Here is a 23897-nt window from a genome sequence, read left to right on the forward strand (position 1 = left end):
TTATCCATGAAATAATACATTAACTATGTCATAGTATATAAATATTGATACAAATGACATTCATAAGGGCCGGGAAGGTGGGGAGGGGTGTCCAGTCCATATCACCGTAGTGAACATGATACACATCAGATCTGAATTTTAAAGATGTCAACTTCCGTCTATGATAATTATTCGTTCCGAAAAAAATATGAAAAAGTATTTTATCGTTACTACCAGAACAAAATGACGTTACAAAACATTGCGAAGACCCCAGAAAGTAAATGTTTCCGAAGGAAGTGCGACAGGATTGGAATTGAAATTATTATTGTACCTGAAATGATGAAATCTATCAAACATCTATAAACATTTACATTTAGGAGGTATTGTAAAGCATAATCAATATCAAAGATGTCTATGTTTTAGCAGTTTTTGTCTTAGTACATGTATAGTCATGTAAATGACGTAATATATGTCGGCTGTTTGTGAGGTACATTTTAAAAGAATTTTTCATTAAAACAACTTTTAAGAAAAAAACAACTTATTTTGTTAGAAACCCAATCTCGCTTTCTAATGGTAATCCGGGAATGACAAACCTAACTCTATAAAAAAAATGCACGCCGTAGTGACGGTGCCCACACGACACAAAATAACAATAGTTTTCAAATATTAATAACATATATGTAACTGCAAAAGTGTCTCAATAGGTAGCTAATAAGAAGGTTAAACAAGTTGCTGTCCTTTAAAAAAAAAGGACTAAAATACGTGGACCATGTGCATGTGTTTCTAAACATTTCTAGGTTTAGTGAATATTTATGTAGGTTCGTTCACTTTTTATATTATGATCTGCCTACTTTGACTGATAGTACCCACATGTGTCAAAATTGTTAAATGTTTTCTCCGATTGGCCTATATAGTTTTGTCATTTTAAAAAATTGGGCTATATTGATACATGTAACCCATAATGGCTGGGACTTTACATCTGTTCTGGATTTATACGTAAGATACCTATAATTGGAAAAATATATCTGAAGATACAGGTGTAGCACAGCTCTGTAGTACGCATATTTTTTTTTCAGAGCTCCTCCCCCTCCTCGATATGGAAAACCGTTGCTACAGGCCTGTATCAAGCTGTATATTAATAACTGTATATCAATTTATTTTTGCAAGGCTTGATGCGCAAAACAAATGCCGAAGAAGACTTATTCTATCTTTTAAAACCTAGAACTATTCGTTGAATGAAGTTCTTAATTCAAGTTGTTATTCTATATTCTGCAAGTTCTTCCTAGTTTACTTTTTAAAATGCATATGGCGTAGAATCGATGTTTAGTTTCTATATTAATGTGTATCTATAAGAAAGAAATTCAGATTCGCCAATAAAATAATAAATACGATATGCAGATTTAAAACCGACATTTGCCGATGAACATGGTATATTCTTATTCGAATAGGGTGAATTATTCTACGGGTAAGCTGTCTCAGGGGAGGGGGGACTCTCCCAATCGCAAATTCTCGGGCCTTTCCGACTTGCGGAAGTTGTTTTTCCGACCTCTAACGGAAAGACCCGAGATGAATCACCAGCATTGGCACGCTTGCGTAGCCTGACGTTTGCCCATGGCATCAGGTTTAACCTCGCTTATATACTGCGTGGGTCCACGCAATAAGAAAAGGGACTTGAACTAAGTTTTGATATTTTAAGATTAAGTGTTTTGTTATTCTGCATTTCGATTATTTGTATTTTGCTTCATTTAAATCGAAAAATATATAAAAGTGGGGGTGGGGGTTCTGATTATCAAGATGTACAATTTTGACTACCAATGAACAAGTTTATATCAAGAATTTAATTTCAAACTAGAGACAGCCCTTTCCTATTTTCTGTTGATCTCCTCTCGACTTTGACCGTTGGTCGATCGTTTACAGCTGACACCAATGCAAGTGACTGCGCATTGCATAGAAAACAAAACGTACCGACTTCTATAGCTGACGTGGATAAACTACTTTAATCATACTCATAACATTTCAGTAAAATATAATATTTATTTCTACAAGTCTAGGAAATCATGCCTGTTAGACAGTACTACTACATTGTACTACTAAATTCTGGGATCCCCTCCCGGAAATTTGTGCATTTTTACCTCCCGCTTGAAAATCAGGAGGGTTATAGTAATCGATATGTCCACCCGTCTGTCTGTTACGCTTTAAACGTACCCGTCTCTTATCCGCATATCCTATTATACCACAGAATGAAATTCAATGAAACTCTAACAGAATCTTAATGACATATTGCCATTGTGCACCTTAATTTTACTTTTCGATCCGACACATGTTTTGGGTTTCTAGCGGCAAATTATAAACATAACAGAGAGGTATCCCCAAAGCGTAACGGACGGACGGACACCCCGATCACTATATACCCTCCCACTTTTCAAGCGAGGGTAAAAAATCTAAAATCAAAGAAGATTGAAAGAGGCATATCATATAACCCCGATATAGGGAGTAATTAATATGTTCATAAAAAGATCCAACATTTATAGCGCCGTCATTTGTTGGAATGAAAGGTGGAGTTCTATTGATAGCTTTTTCAATGCCAAAAAAAATTCCAACTTCATAAACTATACGTTCAATTTTCTAAGTACTCACCTCATTTCATCTGGATGAATAAAGTTTCGTAGATTAGCGTGTTTGGTACAATCGTTTATTAAAAAAATTATAGATTAAACTATTTCAAACTATCAACGATGTATGATGAATTGAAAGACAGTTCAAAATGGTTTACTGGAATATTTGCAGGATTGAGTAAATAGTTCTCGGTTAAGAAAATTTACAGATTTCATTTAACGTAACGTTAAAATCAGTAACGTCGTGATGACGTCGTTACGTCAAAAATTGTAATTATTGAAGAAAATGCACCATTTTCCCAAACCTCTGGCGGAAAAACGGTAAGAGATAATTCCAAAAAATAAAATTATTTTGAAAGGACACATCGTAGGCATGTTTGTAAAAAACTTCAGTCAGATTTAGAGACAGGGCCGCCTCGTTATACATACCGTACCCAGTTCTTTCTATTTTAATTTTCTTTTAATTTAATGACTCAAAAGATACTTCTCATCCAATTTAAAGCTGAACGCGATTCGTAATTTATAAAGAATTTGTCCCCCATTTTTGATCGGACTCGTGCTATATCTGAGGACCCCTATATAAAGGGCCTGACTAATCCACTGATCAGTGTATTCAGTCTTCACTGGTATAGACAAATGTATGCTATACAGCACTTGGTAGCAACATAAATAACTGTAATACTTCTTCTAATGCAGGAAAGTAAGATACAAAAGAAACTTACAATAGTTGTACAGGTCAGTATACAAACAAACACAGATACATGTAACTGCAATAAAATGTAAACAAAGGTAATGCAAGATAACCAGCACGGACACAGGTCACCATTCCAAACAGATAAAAGTGCCAAAAAAAGCAGTCAGGTGTAACGAATGCTAAGAGTATACCGTGGTATTGATATTGTAAAAAATAATATAAAAAATGGTGAGCTTCTGGTTAAGTCAGCGGCATTGAGCATATGCCTCTTTGTATTAACCTACATGAGATATCTTCTTTTTTTTTTTAATCATGCCTTGTAAATGAACCGATTCCACTCAGTAAACCGGGTAAATATAAATTTAATGGATATATAAGATGGGTATCACTGATGTGCTAATGCTAGAATAAAATGCTGTTATAGATGGAAGTCATCAAGTACACATTATGTAAAAGTGTTGTCCTAGAACACTAACCAGAATAATATTTATTTTATTAGCATTACCAAGATTACCTGAGATTTCTAATGACATAATTTACTAGAAATAATTTTTAATCAAGATATTATCTAGTCACTGACTTAAACGTAACTGCATGTTTATTTTTAAATCAATAAAAGTATTATTTATAGAAATATATTGATTATTGTTTTAATAAATTAACTGAATTTTGTCTTTGATTTATTTTTATTTCAGAGAGATTATAATATATTATATGTATATATATAGAATTATTACAATATTAAGTTTAATATGTTTAACACAAAACAAGATATTAACAATTACAAGTGTCAATATTCACAAAAATTTAATGATTTATCAATAAAGCACTAGTATTGTGTCTTTTCATTACTAGGTCTTTCTGTAAAGTTCATGTAGCAGTAAATACTTAAAGCCGCTTAGTCCGATTCTAATCGCTAAAAAATATATTCGTTTTACTTCTTGAAAAATAATTGTCCATAAATTGTTTCAACTTTTGTCAAATTATATCCCCTAAGTCTTTTTCTTTTAAAAGATATAAAAATTCAAAAGTTAAAAAATAATTTTTGTTAGGTCCCACAAAAAATAATCCTATGTTGATATCGCGTGAAATCACCTTTGAAAAATTAAAATTATTGCTTTTATCTCATGAAGAACAAACCCGAGCATTTTGTCCACAAAAAAGTACTTATACCTGTACATGTAGTCACGTACAGTATTTTTAGCCTTCGTTATTAAACTTCCTTTAAAAATTTTTCCTTCATTCTTTTAAATATGCATATTAATAAATTACTATATATTATATTCAATTAATTTCTTAATTTTTAAAAGATATATTATGACTTAGGCTTCTACTAATGGAAAAAAAACACTCGGGTTTGAATTATCTTCATAATTAGATATAACCGATAAATTTATTTTTTTCAAAGGTGAGTTCACAACAGATCTTAACTTCCCGTCGGGAATTTCTGTTTGTCAATAAGGTTTTTGATCTATTTTTCCTTGTAAGGATTGTTGTAATAAACTAAAAAATCATCTCATAATTTATTTTAATATATTATCTATGTTATGACGTACTTTTATTGTGTAAGATAATATGTGCCTGTTTCGGATTAAGCGGCTTTAACCATTTTACTCAAACCCTTAAAATGGAATATACATATACCAGTAGCATACTTCACACAGAATATTTTACTTTATACATTTATGAAATCATTAATGTATAAGATATGTTGATTTTATCTATACTGAATACCTTGAACTCAGTCAGCCATTCTCGTACTACTCGTGGTAGAGTCATTCTGATTCAATCCTTACATGGTCATCTGAAATTAAAGAGGAAAATATAATAATCCATAAAAAGGTTCAGAATTACAAAGATACATGCAACTTCAATACTTTAATGATTTAAGAAATTGATAATTAAGTACAAGTATAAGAAAATGTTGTTTTTTTTTATTATTGTTATACATTGGTCAACATAAAAAAAACTGATTGAAAAATAATATTTGATCTCCAAAGAATTATTTTTCTACCATTACATTGTACATGTTGTATGTACATTTTATACTGGGTACTTAAAAGAACACTGTATTTACTTCAACAAAGTGAATGGGACTGAGTGACATAGCAAAAGCCTATTTTAGCCCTCTCTCTAATTAAAAATGCATGTGTATCCAAACAGAGTGAGGAGGTAGATATACATTTAAAAAATTAATTTAATATCTACCCAAGTTATACTGTACATGTATAACATGAGTTTGCACAGTTTACGCTTTATAACCAAAATTAAATTATATTTAAAAAAATCTGTTTATTTTAATATTATACGGCTAAACCAGACTCTTAATTCACTCGCATGAAAGTAAACAAACATGGTAGCCTATTCATATTGTTGAATAATTTATTCATCTCTTTTTGCCCATTTAATTAAGTAATATGTTTAAGGTAGGTCGCGGGTTTGCTTTTATCATCAATTTTGGTACAAAATTTTGATGATCCGTGCTGTTGTTTTGTGCACATTTGATTATGATCACTTACGTCACAAAGGCAATGTTGTGTTGTTTCCCGTTTAATTGTCTAAAAATGACTGTATGAAGTCATGTACGAATCAAGTAGGTTATACAAAGTATGCAAACTTCGTACATGTATGAACCAATTAAGATCTGTTAAAATTAAATTACAGTCTGAAATTCTGATGTGATTGTGTGTAACGTCTTTAAAAAATTAATATACCAAATGAAAGGAATAATTTATATCGTAAGTGTAAGCGTAACTAAACTGCTTAACTGAAGTCAATCAAAATGAGACAGGGTAAAAGTTGCAAAAAGAAAATTATCATAAATAAAATTGCTAAACCGAAAACTTGAAGGATTGTATGTGTGCATTGACTTGATTTTTGCAACTCAAAGGGAACGTGCGTATGTAGCATCATGACTGCAAATCAAAGCCGGTGAAAAATATATGTATACATACAGGATGAAATCAATCCTTGACACTAAAAACGAGTGAAATTTAATTACATGTATTTTACTTTAAATTTATTTCTTATCATCATTAGTACATGAATTTGATTTTTTTTAGATCTCATGCAATGCGTTAATTGTTATGTATAATACACTGGCTAACAAATTATGATTTGCATTTACAAATTAATTTATACAAACACCCTGACAATCAGTCCTATATGATACTGTAAACAATTTACAAGTATCGTTTTTCATATAAAAAAGCTCTGTGTGTATTTATATAAGCTAAATGGAAGTGTTTTACAGATTGCATATAGAAATTTGATTAGGAGTATTAAAAATTAACAAATGTTTGAGAGTTAGAGCAATTTACTAGCTTGCGACTAATAAAGATAGAACATTGCCAGTCCCCCCCCCCCCCCCCCCCTCCTCACTGGGATGTTTTTCTTTACCGTTTTTCGAATGAATAGATCAAATTCATTTGTTGTGCTTGAAATCTTACTGAATATGAACATCTTAAAAATACAGGAAATAATATTTTATCATTTGCGGTGTTGTCACTGCATGCTAGTTCTCATTCACGACAAATGTTTATATAGTTCATTCTGACTTTGTGGGCAGAATATGAGTTTCCCAATATTAGGATAAAAAAGTTGCTGGTTGGGCCTAATATGTATCTGCAATAAGTTAAATGATGAATAAAATTACATTTCGCGTCTATCTCACCTTTAGGTCTTGCATATTCCAAATGTCAAAATAATACTTTACATACTGTTAATGTGATTACGTTCAACATATGACGTTATGGGGATAAATAATGCCATAAACGCAATATTTTGGCAATATAACAGCAAACTTTGAAATTATTTAGCAAAAAATAGAGAAGACATATTAATTTTTTTTATATCAATAATTTTGATTTTACCTCATCTTGACATTTTGAAATTTTGACTAATTCGCCTACGTCTTTTAAATGTTATCCAACCTTTTTAAAAGAAACTCTTTTGGCAAAATTGGCTTAAAAATGTCAATTTTCCATATACTGTAGAAGTACCTTTTTCCGCGTGGTATTAGTTTACGCTACGAGGGCCGTTCAAAAATTACGCGGACTTGTTGCACAGAAGAAATATTTGATGACATAATCGGGCAAAATTTCACAAATAATATAAAAGAATCTTTACTTATATGGTCTTCAAAATTTCATATCAAAATGTTGTAAATTGGTATTAATTTTGAGTGATTTTTCAGGACATACCATTAAGTCATGGCGCAGCAAAATCTTCGATGTTACAAGCATTATAAAAATATGTGATTGAGCTTTCATTTTCTCAACATTTTCCCTTGAGTACCTGTATAGTTTGAGTTACCTTATCTACTCAACATCAAAACACCATTTCTTGTCAAGCTTAAAATCTATTAAACAAGTAAAGAATATTCTTTTTTTTTTTGTTTTAAAACCAAAAACTACTTATGAGATATAGTGTGATATTGGTGACTCTCAATCACGTTCTTTACAGTCCGGATAAAGTTAACTTTTCGTCTATAATCCTCTTCCCGTCCTCCCGTATAGCCTTTTTACAGAGGTCTAACTGTCTAAAATTTCAATTTGCTATTTGTGGGCGAATGTCACAAGTAGCCTAGTTTACTACATGTTTTATTATGCATATTTTGGATCTATGTTGCCGATATCTCGAGCATTACACATATTTTAACAAAACTGTGGTGCGCCGTCAATTTAGGAGACGTCATTTTCACAGTCGTTTTCACGGGAATCGCATCAGAGAAAAATCACTATATTTCTGTTAGTACTTCAAATATTACGTCGGAAATCTAAATACATAATAATAGAACAATTTAAAAGTACATTTGAGAAAACTGTTGAAAAATATCGCGAATTTTAGAAAATCAATGAGTTAAATTTTTGAATCCGCATGCTTTTGCTTCAATTTTTTTGCCGTGCGCCGTACCACTCCATCAACGATATCAACATACCGATAATTTTAGTAGAATTTTTTTAAAATACAGAAATTTTGCCCAAAATTTATTGGAATAATTAAGATACATATTTCTGTGAAATTTTATAACTATATGACGTCTGTAAGAGTAAATAATAGCACAGTCCGCGTAATTTTTGAACGGCCCTCGTATGTACCCGGTCACAAATTTTCCGCGAAAATTTGTCCAAGCGTTCTTAATATAAATGTACGGCTTATAGTGACAATCTAGAAAATCAGCGTAATTTTCTACCTGCGGATTAAACAGAAATTGAGATTCCGCGGAATTATGACCCCGTGGAAAAAAGTACGTCTACAGTATTTCAATAGACAAAAGTAAAGCGTAAAAATAGTATTAAAAATGAAACCGAGTTTACTGTAATATAGCATTAAAACTATGTAGGCAAATTCAACAAAATTACAGATAATATACTGTAAATTCTAAGGAACATTATATCAAATCTTCAGGATATGTTTTCTCTCAAAAATTTTGATGGGTAAACCCGCGACCTACCTTAAAGAGCTCATACTCATTGTGACCATTTTAAAAAAAAATAAAGTTCTTTTTTCCTTCTATCATATTAATTGGCTGTGTAAAGCACAGACCTTCATATCACTTTCATCTGACCGACCAACATGAATAAAAGAAATATAAAGATATGGTACTCCTCAAAGAGGGTTCAATTGATTATTTTTTTTAATATACATTAAGTGATCTCAAGGCCTGTGGCATAAAGCCAGTTTGAATGCTAATATGACTTTTGACATTTGGTTGAGTGACAAATCATAAAAAAACCTGGATAAATATTAGAAATAAATACAGATATATATACAGATATATATCAGAAATTTATAGCGAGCGCAGCGAGGCGGTGCGAAGCGAAAAGTTCGGAATCTCGATCCGGACGCCTGAGAAGTGATTTCTTTCTTTCTTTTTTATTTTTATTCTTTTCTTTTTTCAATGAACAGAGGACAGGCAGTGCAAGTAAAAGCTGTGTAAAGGTTTTTGATAGTAAATAACTGCGCTCGCCCCAACGGTCGCACCGTAGAACATATTAAAGCCAGCAAACAAGAAGCATAACAGGGACAGGGAATCACTAACCCCTAGAACCTGAGTGATGTTTAATCTGGCATCATAGTCTCTGATAGAGTGCAATGATTTTACAGATTTGTTGATCTGAAAAGTTAAATCTATCCAAAAAATTTGAAGGGTGATACAGCCTGATACCTGATACCCATTGAGGTACTGTGATACAGTCTCATGAAATACCACTTTAAGTCGTATCATTACTAGGGGTGGGACGATATACCGATACACCGATACATATCGATATTTTCCTCTAAGATACGGTTTACGATACAAGCATTCAAATATCGGTACGAAACGATACACGAACGACCTATCCAAAAATTGAAAATGAAAGTACCTGTCCTTGAAAATGGCGGCCTGTACGAAGCGAAGAGATGGTTTTGATATTGAAAACACACTTTAGAACTAATAAGTCGTTGATGAGGGGTAATACGTTTTCACTTTTAAGCAGCCTCGGAAGATTGGACAAGAAAAGTTCAGTGTGCAAAGCGTGCTATACACAGAAAAGTATTGTTTCCAGAACATTTGATATTATTAATTGTTAGTCCATTCGTACTTATTTTGTAAACTCAACAAGGCTACCAGACTTTAAGCAATTCATAATAATGTAAATGTGATTTATTAAAATGAATTTTTAGTCAGTGTTCGTTGATAACTACACAACTATTTGTAAACAATTTGTTATTTGGTAATGTGTACAATTGTCCTGTACTATTGTTTTTGTAAAGTTTCAGTCAATGAAGTTGATGAACTTCAAGTATTAATTTCATAGCACATATGATTTGATATAGAATAATTTTTTGAGTTAATGTCATGACAAAAAAATAAATAAATAAAATACTAATTCTTTTGAATAGTTTTATAATTTATCATGTGTTAATGTCAAGACTAAAAAAAATGAAATAAAATACTATTTTTTTAATAGTTTTATGATTTATCATAATATCGAGATACGTATCGTATCGTGACAATATATCGAGATACGTATCGTATCGCAAGATCTGTGTATCGTCCCACCCCTAATCATTACCTGTAACATCCCTAAGAATAACCATGCTTTAAAGAACAGAAGCACTCAAACATTAAAAAATGAGTTTGTTGAGTTACAATTATATCTGAATTATTGAAGACTATGCCTATACCCTCCATTTCTTTCAAAATGATCAAATCAAGACTTTGATATGATACTAGACGTGAGGGAAAGAGGGTGAAGTTATTTCGTGTCTCTTTAGAGTCCCATGCTTACAAGCTTCACATTTCTATAATGGATCTGGAAACATTTAACAAACATTGTTTAAAGTGTACTGCAATTCAGAAAAGAGTTTAAATTTTGCAGTAAATCGTTGACAACTGGGCGTAGCTAAGACTGAGGAAATTCGAAAGTAGAGCATATTGCTTGACTAATGTTTTCTTTGTAATCGGTGACAGTCCAAAGAATTATTTAAGCCAGAAATCTTTAGAATTAATTGATGATAAATAAAGCATAAGATTGTCAAAACTTACAAAGTTACAATGAAGTTTCGGCGACTATCAATAATCAAAACAAACCCGGAGTATTCGGTAAGTTTTAGTCAGTTCGATCAATAAATGTTTCGCTCTAGTCATCGATTCTAAATAAAATGAAATACATGATATATTACATGTAGCATAGTTTACCAATATATATATCCATAAAGTTATTTACTAGTACTGAGCATAATAAAAGGTAACAAAAATAGATATTCTGTTTTGCATCACCAGCAGAACAGGGCAACATTTGTCATTTTGTAGTGATGACTTTGATCAATTGATGAATTTACGATGTTTACTTGCATCTATCTAGCTGTTCTTCTGTGTCCATCTGTTACATCTTACATCTTGAGATTTGTCAAAGGCATAGATTTATTATTTTGGTCACATATATTGCTTCGCACAATGGCTTTTGTAAAATTTCAAATCAATGATCCTTTGACTTTTCAACTTGACCTTTGAACTACTTTTCAAAATATTTCATAATGCATACATTATTACTTGATTATGATTATTCCATGTCTGATTCATTCCCAAGTAACATTAAGCTGTATTAAGCCCTGCATGGATGATGCATCTAGGGTCTAATATCATAGATACTATATGTACCAGACTTGCTTTTAATTAGATGCTGATTCTGACCTAAATTTTCCAGATAACTGACCAGATTTTTGAAGCAGGTCCATTCCAAATTAACTTGGTAACCAAGTGACCAGGTTTAAACTTTTAAGAGCATGGCTTATAATTACTTGAGAACTTGCACTTGAATCTTTATCTGAGAATTAAGACAATGCTAATTTCAACACTGGTGGGTATATATAGCATAAGCTCATCTCTATATAGCTACTTTATTGAGGTGAGCTAAAAATGTATAAAAATTATTCCCCATAATTTCAATTCTCTCATTCATTGTTGCTTTGAGGACTGAGGAATCATATTCCAATTCAATTGTCACATTTTATGATAAACAGAAATAAACAGTATATTCTTTCATGGTCTTGTTTTTTTCTTTGCAGGCACATGCATGAAGTAATATACCATCATTCATGAAGGTGTTTTTTTTTCATATATTTAACGATATGCTATAGCAGGTGACACATATTCCTGAGACCACTTTAATTTTTTAATTTTTTTTATTCTTCCTGGTAAAATGCATGCAGGTCTTGCTTAAATTTTAGCAAAACTACAACCTGTGCACATAGATAACTTTTAAAAACAAGAGGCCCACGGGCCTTATAGGTCACCTGAGCATTATGCAACAACTTTCCAGTTACAGTGTATTGAATTTGATTCAATAACATGTTTTAAGTCAGATGCTATATGGCATTCACAATTTTGAAAGAGCACCATTGATCATCATAACAGTAAACTTAGCAGTCGCTTAACTTGGTTACTGAATACCCATATGCAGGGTAGGGGAACAAAAATGCACTCCAACTAATCAGTAATATTCATCAATAATCAGTAGTACCCCTAACACTCTGACATAAACCCCTGACCGTAAGTTGCACAAATTTTTAAAAGGCACCCTTAAAATTGCCTATCAAAAAGTAAATAAATGTTTTATAAATACAAAGGACCAGATTTCAAACAATTAATTCATTTCCAGTATATAAGTAGAGCCCCCATCCCCCACTACTGACCCTTGGGCTTTGAAATTCACAATTCTGCAAGATTAGGGCCCTTGCTCATCATAACTATATAGGTAGTTCATCTGCTTCATACCCAGAGACAGAGAAGAAAATTTTCAAAGATTTAATGTATTTTCACTATATAATCAATAGAGCCCCACCCTAACACCAGAACCCCTGACCCTGGGGCCATAAAATTCACAATTTTTGTAGAGGCACTCTAGCTCATCATAACTATGCACTTAGTTGGTTTATTTAATACCTAGGAGCAGAGAAGAAGATTTTCAAAGAATTCATGTAATTTCACTATATCATCAATAGAGCCCCCCCCCCCCCACCAGAACCCTTGATGATAGGGCCATTTAATTCACAATTTTGGTAGAGGCACTCTTGCTCATCATAACTATGCACTTTGTTAGTTTATATAATACCTAGGAGCAGAGAAGAAGATTTTCAAGGAATTCACATATTTTCACTATATAATCAATAGAGCCCCCCCCCCCCCCCCACCACCACCAGAACCCTTGACCCTGGGGCCATAAAATTCACAATCTTAACTATGTACTTAGTTAGTTTATTTGATACCTAGGAGTAGAGAAGAAGATTTTCAAAGAATTCATGTATTTTCACTTTATAAACAATAAAGTCCCCCCCCACCAGAACCATTGATGCTGGGGCCATAAAATTTACAATCGTGGTAGAGGCACTCTTGCTCATCATAACTATGCACTTAGTTAGTTTATTTAATACCTAGGAGCAGAGAAGTAGATTTCCAAAGAATTCATGTAATTTCACTATATAATCAATAGAGCCCCCCCCCCCCCACACACACACACACACCAGAACCCTTGACCCTGGGGCCATAAAATTCACAATTTTGGTAGAGGCACTCTTGCTCATCATAACTATTTACTTACTTGGTTTATTTAATACCCAGGGGCAGAGAAGAAGATTTTCAAAACATCATGTATTTTTACTATATAATCAATAATGCCCCCCCCCCTAACACCAGAATCTCTGACCCTGGGGCCATAAAATTTACAATTTTTGTAGAGGTACTCTTGCTCATCATAATTATGAACTTAGTAAGTTTATTTAATACCTAGGAACAGAGTAGAAGATTTTCAAAGAATTCATGTATTTTCACTGTATAATCAATAGAGCCCCCCCCCCCCCCCCCCCCCAACACCAGAACCCTTGACCCTGGGGCCATAAAATTCACAATTTTGGTAGAGGCACTCTTGCTCATCATAAATATGCACTTAGTTAGTTTATTTAATACCTAGGAGCAGAGAAGTAGATTTTCAAAGAATTCATGTAATTTCACTATATAATCAATAGAGCCCCCCCCCCCCCCAACACCAGAACCCTTGACCCTGGGGCCATAAAATTCACAATTTTGGTAGAGGCACTCTTGCTTATCATAACTATTTACTTACTTGGTTTATTTAATACCCAGGGGCAGAGAAGAAGATTTTCAAAGAAATCATGTATTTTTACTATATAATCAATAGAGCCCCACCCTAACACCAGAACCCCTGACCCTGGGGCCATAAAATTCACAATTTTGGTAGAGGCACTATTGCTCATCATAACTATGCACTTAGTTGGTTTATTTAATACCCAGGAGCAGAGAAGAAGATTTTCAAAGAATTCATGCATTTTCACTGTATACTTATTTAGCCCCGCCCTAGCACTAGAACCCCTGACCCCAGGGCCATGAATTTCACAAATTTGGTAGAGGACTCAATGCTGATTACAATCATGCAAATAGTTTGACTGCTTAATGTCCAGGAGTAAAGAAGAAGATTTTTCAAGATTGCATTAATTTTAGTGGTTTTGACCCCACCCCTCAGGCCCCAGGGGGCAGGGATCATGAAATTCACAATTTTTGTTCCCCTTCACCCATAGATGCTTTGTGCCAAATTTGGTTGAAATTGGTTCAGTGGTTGCAGAGAAGAAGCTGAAAATGTTCAAATGTTAACACACGACACACGACGCACGACGCACGACGCACGACGACGGACGAAAACGGATAGCAATAGGTCACCTGAGTTTACTCAGGTGACCTAAAAACTCTGACAATAGACAAACTGCACTGAATGATGTTATTTTTTCCCTCCAGGAAAAACAAGTGTTTTGTTTAAAGTGCTCACCAGGTAATTATCAGACATGAAAACATTTCCTGACATTGTTAATTATTCAGTTATTGCTTCTTTTGAAGTAGACATCTGTCCTAGTAACTAATTTAGAGCTAGAGAGAAAAATATACTCATAGAATGTATCAGTATAATTAAAATTTACTAAACAATCTTTTGTGGCTTGAATACTTATATCTTTTTCATACCAGAATTCTTCATAAAACACATTTTGGACGGCTTTTTGGTAATATAAAAGATGACAAATTTTTTTTTAAAACAAAACAACCTTTAATCACAGACTTTCTATGTCTCAGGCATCACACCTGAACCAACAATCTTTAAATAATCATATTTATACATTCAAAACTTCATTTTCATATGGCAAAAAATGTATAGCACTTGTACAGTTGCTACTATACATGGTACTGTGAATATACACCATAAGATATACATAGTCAATAGCTGTGCTATAGAACTGCTATGGAACCAGGACTTAATATGAGAGTCAACAAGAAATGACTAAACAGCCTATCAGGCTAAAACTGTTAATTAATTATTAAAGCATAAAAATATTAACATAAATGCTCGTCAAAATGACCTGTATACTGTACTGATTTTTCCGTGGAAAATGAGACAAAAATGACATAACAACTAGTGCTAATTGTAACGGGGACCGTTACAGATGTTCCCCAAACGCTCCCCAACTCCCTTTTGGTGCCATATTCCCTATAAGCTTCATTCAATAAGACAAACTCTATGCATTTGAGACTTTAACAACGTTTACCCTGAAGTGTACCAATTTCATTCAAATTTTAGCATTGCACGCGTGCGCATGTGAATGCACGTGCGTAATGACCATATAATCTTGTCTCCACAATCTATAGATTTTAATATACTAAATATCGAAGTATTTAATCCAAAAGTATTAAAAAATACGCTAATTCAAGTGTATTTTTGATTTTACTCATTTCACGCGCACGCACGTGCTCACATGAGCATGGCGACCATACTTTCTTGTAGAAGTCCATTACATCTATCTATGTTCTAAATCCCACCCCGTTTGGTTGAAAACCAAGGGAGTAATAGCTGTTCAAAGTTTCAGCCAATCAGATTGCAGCGCACGTACATGCACGTGTATGCATGTGCATGGTGACCATGTCTTCTTGTAGAAGTTCATTATATCTATCCATGATCCAAATCCCACCCTGTTTGGTTGAAAATCAAGGGAGTTATAGCTATTTAAAGCATAAGCCAATCAGATTGCAGCGCACGTGCATGCACGCGTTTTCATGATAATTGCTATATATCTTATTGTAGGATATCCTAATACATGCCTATATTTAAAATTTCAAAGGATTTCGTCAAAAAACAAGAAAGATATTGAGACTTTAGTTTCAGCCAATCAGAGCGAAGCGCACGTGCATGCCCGTGTGATCTTGCTTTTTTGACCACGTCATCTTGTCTATGCTACTAATACATACTTCTAATATGAGTTTTAAAGCATATCATCAATAATTTAAATAGTTATGCTGTATCAATTATATTGGACATTTCTCGTGTTGCACGTGCGAGCTCTTGCAAGCACACGTGCATGCACATGCTTTCATGATATTTCTTTTATTACGGGCTGTAGATCTCCCTAATGTATGACCTTGTTCAAAATTTCAAATGATTTTATCAAAAAACAAGAAAGATATTGAGACTTTAGTTTCAGCCAATCAGAGCGAAGCGCACGTGCTTGCACGTGCGATCTTGTAATTTTGACCATGTCATCTTGTGCATACTACTCATATATCCTTACATTATGAGTTTCAAAACATTTCGTCTAAAAATAGAAAAGTTACGGTTATATCCATTATATATTGGTCATTTCAAGTTTTGCACGTGCGTGCTCTTGCAAGCACGTGCGCGCAAAATGACCTTGATTCCGCAAATCTACATAACATGCCTACTTACCCTAAAAAGGTTTCCCCTTAATCGGACGTGTACTTTACAAGATCATTCGCGGACAAAATTTTCCCGAGAAGAAAAATAATAATAATAATAATAATAATAATAATAATAAGAAACACAGTAAAAACAATATGTTCCCCAACTTCGTTTGGGGAACATAATAAAGATACACATAACAATTGTGGCATTACAAGTGCACGCAACATAGCTGTCTGTTTTTTTTCAGTATATATTACAAAAATGTCTATATTTACAGAATAAAAATGAAATATACAATCAAAGGAATGTTCTATGTGGCAGACAAAGGGAAAGTAAGAAAATCCTGATTGAGCAAGAATGATAAACAAAATATCTACACTCTATCGATATAGTTATTATATATACAGTTCCCTCATTTCTTACAGTATCATTCTTACATAATCAACAAACTAAGGACATTTTTCACTACTGGACTATAAACATCTTACACACAATAAGAAAAATATTACACATTTCTTTTAAATGCCAGTCATCCTCATACTCATCTTTTAATATATTACATTAAATTCCAATGCAAAAATATTTATTTATTCTTAGAGGAGTTGTAATTTTTTTGGGGGAAAAATCAACTCTACAAAACCCCCTTTCAATAAAAAGAAACCCCATTATTTCTAATTTATCTTTATAAAGATAACACATTATATCATTTTTATATAATAAAAAGAGAGCCCAAAAAGAAAATCCCATTAAAACCATTTAATATACAAAACTACTTTTTTCCTTAAAAATAATACACAATTATTCCATGATGCATCAAATGACACATTTTTACATTTGTTCCTCTCATGTCAATAAATGCCAATTCTGCTCTTAGCAAAATGTCAATGAACACATTTGTGTTGGGAGTGTTTGTATGTCACAACAGTTAAACAGAACATGATACATACACTTTTTTTTTTACACTCATATCTATTGATCATAAAAAAGCATCTCCATAAAAAAATTATACATTGTACTGTAAAAATGGATGAAAGTATGGAAAAAGTAAATGCACTTGTTTTCAGCAATCAATATCTAAGGTTTAATCAGACAGAAAGATAACAAAACAGTAACTAAACCCACCACTATCCTACTATCTGCCCTGCTAAGTGGCTTTGTGCCTCTAAATTTTTGTAAATGCCATTTATTTTTATATGTCTGACTAGATATTACATCTACTATAGTAAGGAATAGTAAGGAAGATTTCCTCGGTCGAGAGAGACTAGAAAGCACCAGCTGACCTTGAGCAGAACTGATTCTACAGGAGAAAAAGAGCAATAAATTTCCCTCTCCTTAAACTCATTCTACATTTCATGCAATTTTCCATTTATTTCTTTTTTTTTCAATGGCATCAATTCTGCAGAAAAGATACTGGTAATACTGATTTCAATGGGAATAAAAATTCATTGCTACTCTTTTAGTACAAGTTATAACCCTTTACTTAAAAATGTATAAAAATAACAGTCGTTTAAGCATTATAATATACAAGTAAAACCTAGGAAAAATATAAAGGTAAGGCATTAATTTTAAATTCTACTTCTACTTATATCTTTATTGCTTAAATTTGCAGTAGCACCTGTATCTTATCTATCATGCACCAAGCTGAATTCTGTTAATATTTTTGTGCATCTGATTAAAAAAAAATAATTAAAAATTTGTTCAATGAACCCTGAAACAGAAGATATTAAATGCAATTTGTTCATTTATAGAATGATGAAGTTGTTATACATGAGGATCATAAAAAGTGATTTCAAACACTTAAACTTGTATTAAATGACGTAATACAAAATACCAGTATGGGTCTTGAAAATAAAGTACAACTGTACCTACGTTTTACCCTGACTTTGTCTGTGTACCCTTTGTTGCTTTTTTTTTTATGACAAGTTAATTTTTTGAGACCACCACCAGGGCTAGATTTCTTTTTTTTTTTTTAAGTTGTATTTCCCTTTCCTCCATGGGACTTTAACTTTACACCATTTTTAGGAGACAAATTCATCAATCGTAAAGATCACTCAAACAAAATAACAATTTTCGTCAAAAATATTATTAATGTTTTGTATAAAAAAATGCTTTCTTAAACTGGATTTCACAAAAACACAGAAATCAAAATAAACACATATTTGGCTGGTTGAAACTTGTACAAATGGCATATACACTTGATCTTCATTTTACATTACCCTTCAATATTTCCTACCCGAAATGTTTTATACCATATTAAATTGACAAATTAATAAAATCTGATTGAAACATACACAATAAAAAATATCACAATGTTTTGAACTAATGTCTAAGAACAATAGTGGTACAAAAAAGTTGAAGATTTGCAAATAGGGACCAGCAATGAAGACCGCACACTGAGTATTGTAGTAACAGACTTTAAATAGGCATGTGGGCCAGCTGGTAAAAGTCCCTGTCATCTTCATCTTCAAAGTCGCTGTCTTCATCTTCTTTGTCAAGCTGTCAAAAAAGATAATTTCGGTATCAACTACTCAGCAAGCATTGAAATACAAACTTATTGGACACTTGAATAAGACACACAATTTTAATAGCTCAAGATTATAAAGAACTTCATACTTTAGAAAGAATACTTCTAAACATACAGTTATCAAATGCAGTTAATATCAATTTCAATGGAGATGAAAACTTGATTTTGAATATTTTTTTTCTCAATTTGGAATAGAAATTAAACATCACAGAATCTCTAAAATTCATGTCACTGTGTGTAAACCTGTCAGAAAACATATCCTTTGTTTACTTTCCCTAACAAAAACTGTCTCATTTCACCCATAATTCTAAAATGCAACCATTTTCTACTTACCTCACCAAGTTCTTGCTCCGAGAAGAAATAATTCATTACTTTTAGGCGAACTGGAATCAAGAGAATAATAAACAGAGGGAAGGCTATAGCAGCGGGGGACAGCTTGAGACCAAACATCAAAGCAAGCATCAACACCTGTATCACCGTGAACAGATGCATCTTAATGGTTCGCACCTGTAAAGAAATTAAATTTACATCAATAGGGTTGAAAATTTCATTATGCACAGACAAAATACAGTAAAACAACCTGGTTATAACAAAGTCACTGGGACCTATAAAATTACTTCGCTATATCTGTAATTTGTTATATCCGTCCAAGAAATTCATTGAATTTATATAGTTGGAGATCCAAAATAACATCATTATATCCGTGAATTTGCAATATCCGTGTTCGTACTAAACTAGTTTTAATATAGATGCATTAAAAATTATACACATGATTAGCATTAAAAATTATACACGATTATCTGATCGAATATCTTTTAAGATGGGTTTGAATTTCTCCTGACCATCTTAAGGATTTATATGAATTACTTTAAAACCTTAAGAAAGGTATGAACAGGTTTTACTGTAACAGGGCCTTTGCAACATCTTCAAACAAGTAAACTGCAAGAAAACTTTGTTGAATTTTAATTTTTTTTCTTTAGATGAAAGTCCTCCAGCTGGCACTTACCCGCCTGACGTAACCAATGGAGGGGTGATGTTTATTGGGTATAAATAACAACTTCATTCTGCGATACAACTGGAGACTGCTTAAAGCGGACACGCCCACATACAGGAAAATGCCAAATAGAACAGCCATAGGGACAAGACGTAACAAAGGACCCCACAACAAGGATAAACCTACAATATATTAAACAAAGTCTGTGATAATAAAAAATATACATAGGAATTTCTATTTCGTACAGTTAAGTTCATTTGGAAAGGTACTTTTACAGAGAATGTGTTGAGATTTACATTAAATTTTTTTTTCAATGGATTATGTATTTTTAAAAGAGGCAAATAAAACCTTAAGGAATGTACATTCTTTAGCATCACTCAACTTATCAACGACTAGCAAGGTACTTGTACATGTCTCACAGTCTGTGTCGTTGTGCCGACATGCCTCTGTGTCGTTGTGCCGATATGCCTTACCTAATAATAAATTGACAGCAATACTGGTGACCCGTTGTTCCCGAACTTTGACAAGACGTGGTTTTTCACCCGGAGCATGGAATCGACTATATACACTGAGAGATGAGACATGGCACAGAGTTCGGACTGTAGCGGCACACATCCACGGCAACCCAAACAGTCCCCCGATAAAAGAGAGCACCCCCAGCAACACCTGATCTAAATGATATCCTGAGCCTTTCTTCATTTTGAACTCTTTTTTGTTCAGAGTCATTCTGAAAGTAAAAATAAAGGGTACTTTTAACTTGTATTCTTATTATGAGAGGCCCAAGGGCCACAATGCTCGACTGCAGTACAATGACGTAATTGTTTCTATGTAACATTACGCATATATTAATAAAAGAACTTATAAGAAATGTTTTTGTCCATAGATTCAGTAATACATACTCAGTTATTTGGGTTTCTAAGAAGAGCAAAATAAAGAGAAGAAAGGCTGGTAGACTGGCTCCAATGATCATGTCGGTTTTCATTGGCTTCTTAATCCCCATGGGGTGAACAAACCAACCTCTCTTTGAACCATCTGTTGGTTCAAAGTCATCGGAGATAATCAATTTCTACACAAAAAAGTAAATAATAAAATAAAATTTGAACAAATCTTTTTCAAACTAAAATTAACTAGAACTGTCCAATAGGGACAAATACTCCCCGCTGGGTTTTTCAGAGAAGGTGCCAATTCACAAATACTTTATGAATCTAGAGGTGTTCATAATTTTCTTACAAAAATTTGCAGTGAAAATACAATTGCTCTTTATATTTCTTAATGAATGAAACAAAGGTGCAACCAAATAAAACATCAATACTAATATATTGTAATTCCATTTAACTTTTTTTTAAATTTCTACATCTAAGAAATATATTGCAACTATTATGTGTCATGACACTCTGCAAACTGATTGTTGAAAAAAAAATCATATTATACAAAATAAAATTAATCTTGATAACTTTATATCAAATTCATTTTGAAAATAAAGAGCTGGTCATCCAGTAATGAAGTGCTTTGACAGACAATAAATTACAAGCTTGTGCTATATGTTTTCCGAAGAGAATTAGAGAAGAGAGATCTTTAATTCTTGTGCCAAATTCCCAGGAGATATCACATGCTTGATAAGATATGTCTTAACAACTTCCCACACCAAACTCATTAATTTATCTTTAACTGGTTGAATGTCCAGTCATTATTCCCAAGAGATAAATGAATTTACATTATCTTCAGTGTAATGTAAAAACTGTTTTTAACTTTTGATGATGTTTCTTTTTTTTTAGTTTTAAGGCCAAAATAAAATTATAGTTTGTTTTTTTATTGAAATTTTGAAAAAATTTTATTGACCAAAAGTAGGAAGATTTTTTTTTATTTGATCAATTTTTTTGCCAATTATGTATCACATGCACCATACAAAACACTGAAATATAGTGTCACTTTTTTTAAAAGTCAGAAAATGTATTTTTGAGACTTTTATCAAAAATTTCTTCAATTTAAAAAAAATAAAATAATTTCCCTCCCTCCCTCCTGTGTCTGAAACCTTTCAGGCGGCAATTCCAAACAAACATTTTTTTAAGGATGGCCTAATGAGTAGTTTTAAGCTGTAGTTCACAATTTTGTACTGATTTTCTAGATTTTATGTCTCAAACCTTATACATCAGCCCAAAATGAACAAGTCAATTAAAATAAAAAAAAACCTGTAAAATGCAGAAAAATGAACAAATAAAGTTGAAAATTCCACCTTCATATGATGAATAATAGGTGTACCAATTTTCAGATAAATCCTTGCAATAATTTCTGAGAAACAGTCTGCACAAAACCACAAAATAAATTTTCGCGATCAAACCTTTTTGGATCTGTTGTTAATAGACACATACACTTTAAGGACTGGTTCGCGGCGAGAAATATTCGCGATGACAAGACTCTCACGAACTTCGCGAAAATTTCTCGCACGCGAATAAAAGTTGGTTTACAGTATTTACCAGAGTTATGTCCCTTGCAAGCCTACTTTTCTATTCTTCCATTATGCAGAGAACTCCTGAGTAAATGTAAATGCTCTTTTTACTCGTATATAGATTCTCATCACTAGGCCCTACTTACCTGAGTATAAACTGTTGGTGTAATAGCATCAAGGAGCACCATTAGAAACAAAGCAATGACTACACCAAAGTCTCCAAGAGCTCTTCTGGCCTGGAAAAAAAATAAACAAGTTAGCTACCTTCATAAAGACATGTAAAGATCAAAATCCATAAAAAATATATAATATACTATATCATTTAAATTCGAGATCAGTCATTTTCTTAAAAAAATATTATTTTATTTTTTGTCTGAATAGCTTACTCAAAAAAAAATTTACTCACACTTCTGCCTAAAAATTTACTATTCCTGAAAATTCTCAGGAAGTAAGCGATGAAGAATGTGCCCAGCATGAGAACGAGGGAGAGTAGGGCGGTGTTTGGCTTGGGCTCCGTTTGAGTGTGGTAGCTGTGCTGGTCTTTACTGTACAGGTTCTCGTACAGAGTGATGGGGGACTTGGTGGACGTTTCGTTGATTGACACGATGGTAATGTTGTATGAGGAAATGTTAGGAGTACTACTATTGCAGACTGTGTATGTTTCCATCAATGGGTGATCAGCAAAAGTCTGAAAAAAGAAGTATATACAATATTAAACGAGAATAATTCAAGTTTGATAAATGAAACAGTTTTGCTCATTTATAGGCATTAATAAAAAATCAATGTAATGAAATTTATGAACTAGCCTGAGCAGGCATGTCAACTAGTACCCGGTTAAAAGTACTCGATCGAATGTCCGAGTATGGAATACTAAAAATGGTACTTGGTTACTCGGATGTACATATTTTTTCCATATATTGATAAAAAAAATTTTTTCTCCAAAAAATATTTTACATAAGCAATCAGTAATAAGTGTGTCATCACAGACACATGTAAACACCTGCAGCTGAGTATATACAGTAAATGTATAAGTATATGGTATATTGTCTTTAAATTTTTTTTTTTAAAGTTATTTAGTTTGTATACAGTAGCGAAATCAGACATACAAAGAAATGCCGCTACTCACTGAAAAAGTTACAAAATATTTAGATATACATGTAACTGAATATTAAAAATGTTTACAGTCAGTTAATATGTAGTAAATTTAGCATATACTGGGGAAACTTTTTTTAAACTAGCAACATATCAAATAATACGACTAGCAATCCCAACAATGTCAGTGTTCCTTCTCTTTCAATATAGTCTGATCATTACGAAGAAAGTAAACCATTATCATATAATGGTTACCATTTGTAATAACTGGTGAATTAATTGATCATTTGTGTGTGTACTAGCTGTTTT

At 32.7% G+C, this 23897-nt stretch overlaps 2 protein-coding genes across 4 annotated transcripts in view; both read right to left on the bottom strand.

The window, feature by feature from the left end:
• Positions 1 to 10894, bottom strand: part of LOC134236570 (hyccin-like) — a 52594-nt gene extending 41700 nt beyond the window's left edge. The window contains exons 1-2 of the mRNA XM_062718744.1: positions 10823 to 10894; positions 5023 to 5092 (exon numbers count right to left, since the gene is read on the bottom strand). Coding sequence (XP_062574728.1) covers positions 5023 to 5067 — 45 coding nt within the window. The 5' untranslated portion in view covers positions 5068 to 5092; positions 10823 to 10894. The remainder of the gene's footprint in view (positions 1 to 5022; positions 5093 to 10822) is intronic.
• Positions 10895 to 17948: 7054 nt separating this feature from the next.
• The window catches only part of LOC134236565 (anion exchange protein 3-like), a 32699-nt gene continuing 26750 nt past the window's right edge, over positions 17949 to 23897 (bottom strand). For all 3 annotated transcript variants that reach the window (XM_062718734.1, XM_062718733.1, XM_062718735.1), the window contains 7 exons: positions 22903 to 23184; positions 22643 to 22732; positions 20950 to 21116; positions 20524 to 20777; positions 20063 to 20232; positions 19390 to 19563; positions 17949 to 19028 (listed from right to left, as the gene is read on the bottom strand). In XM_062718734.1, coding sequence (XP_062574718.1) covers positions 18948 to 19028; positions 19390 to 19563; positions 20063 to 20232; positions 20524 to 20777; positions 20950 to 21116; positions 22643 to 22732; positions 22903 to 23184 — 1218 coding nt within the window. In that variant the 3' untranslated portion in view covers positions 17949 to 18947. The remainder of the gene's footprint in view (positions 19029 to 19389; positions 19564 to 20062; positions 20233 to 20523; positions 20778 to 20949; positions 21117 to 22642; positions 22733 to 22902; positions 23185 to 23897) is intronic.

Source organism: Saccostrea cucullata, unplaced genomic scaffold (assembly GCF_032062105.1).
Source record: "Saccostrea cucullata isolate Sc308-1 unplaced genomic scaffold, CSIRO_AGI_Scuc_v1 ctg264, whole genome shotgun sequence".
Classification (NCBI taxonomy): Eukaryota; Metazoa; Mollusca; class Bivalvia; order Ostreida; family Ostreidae; genus Saccostrea; species Saccostrea cuccullata.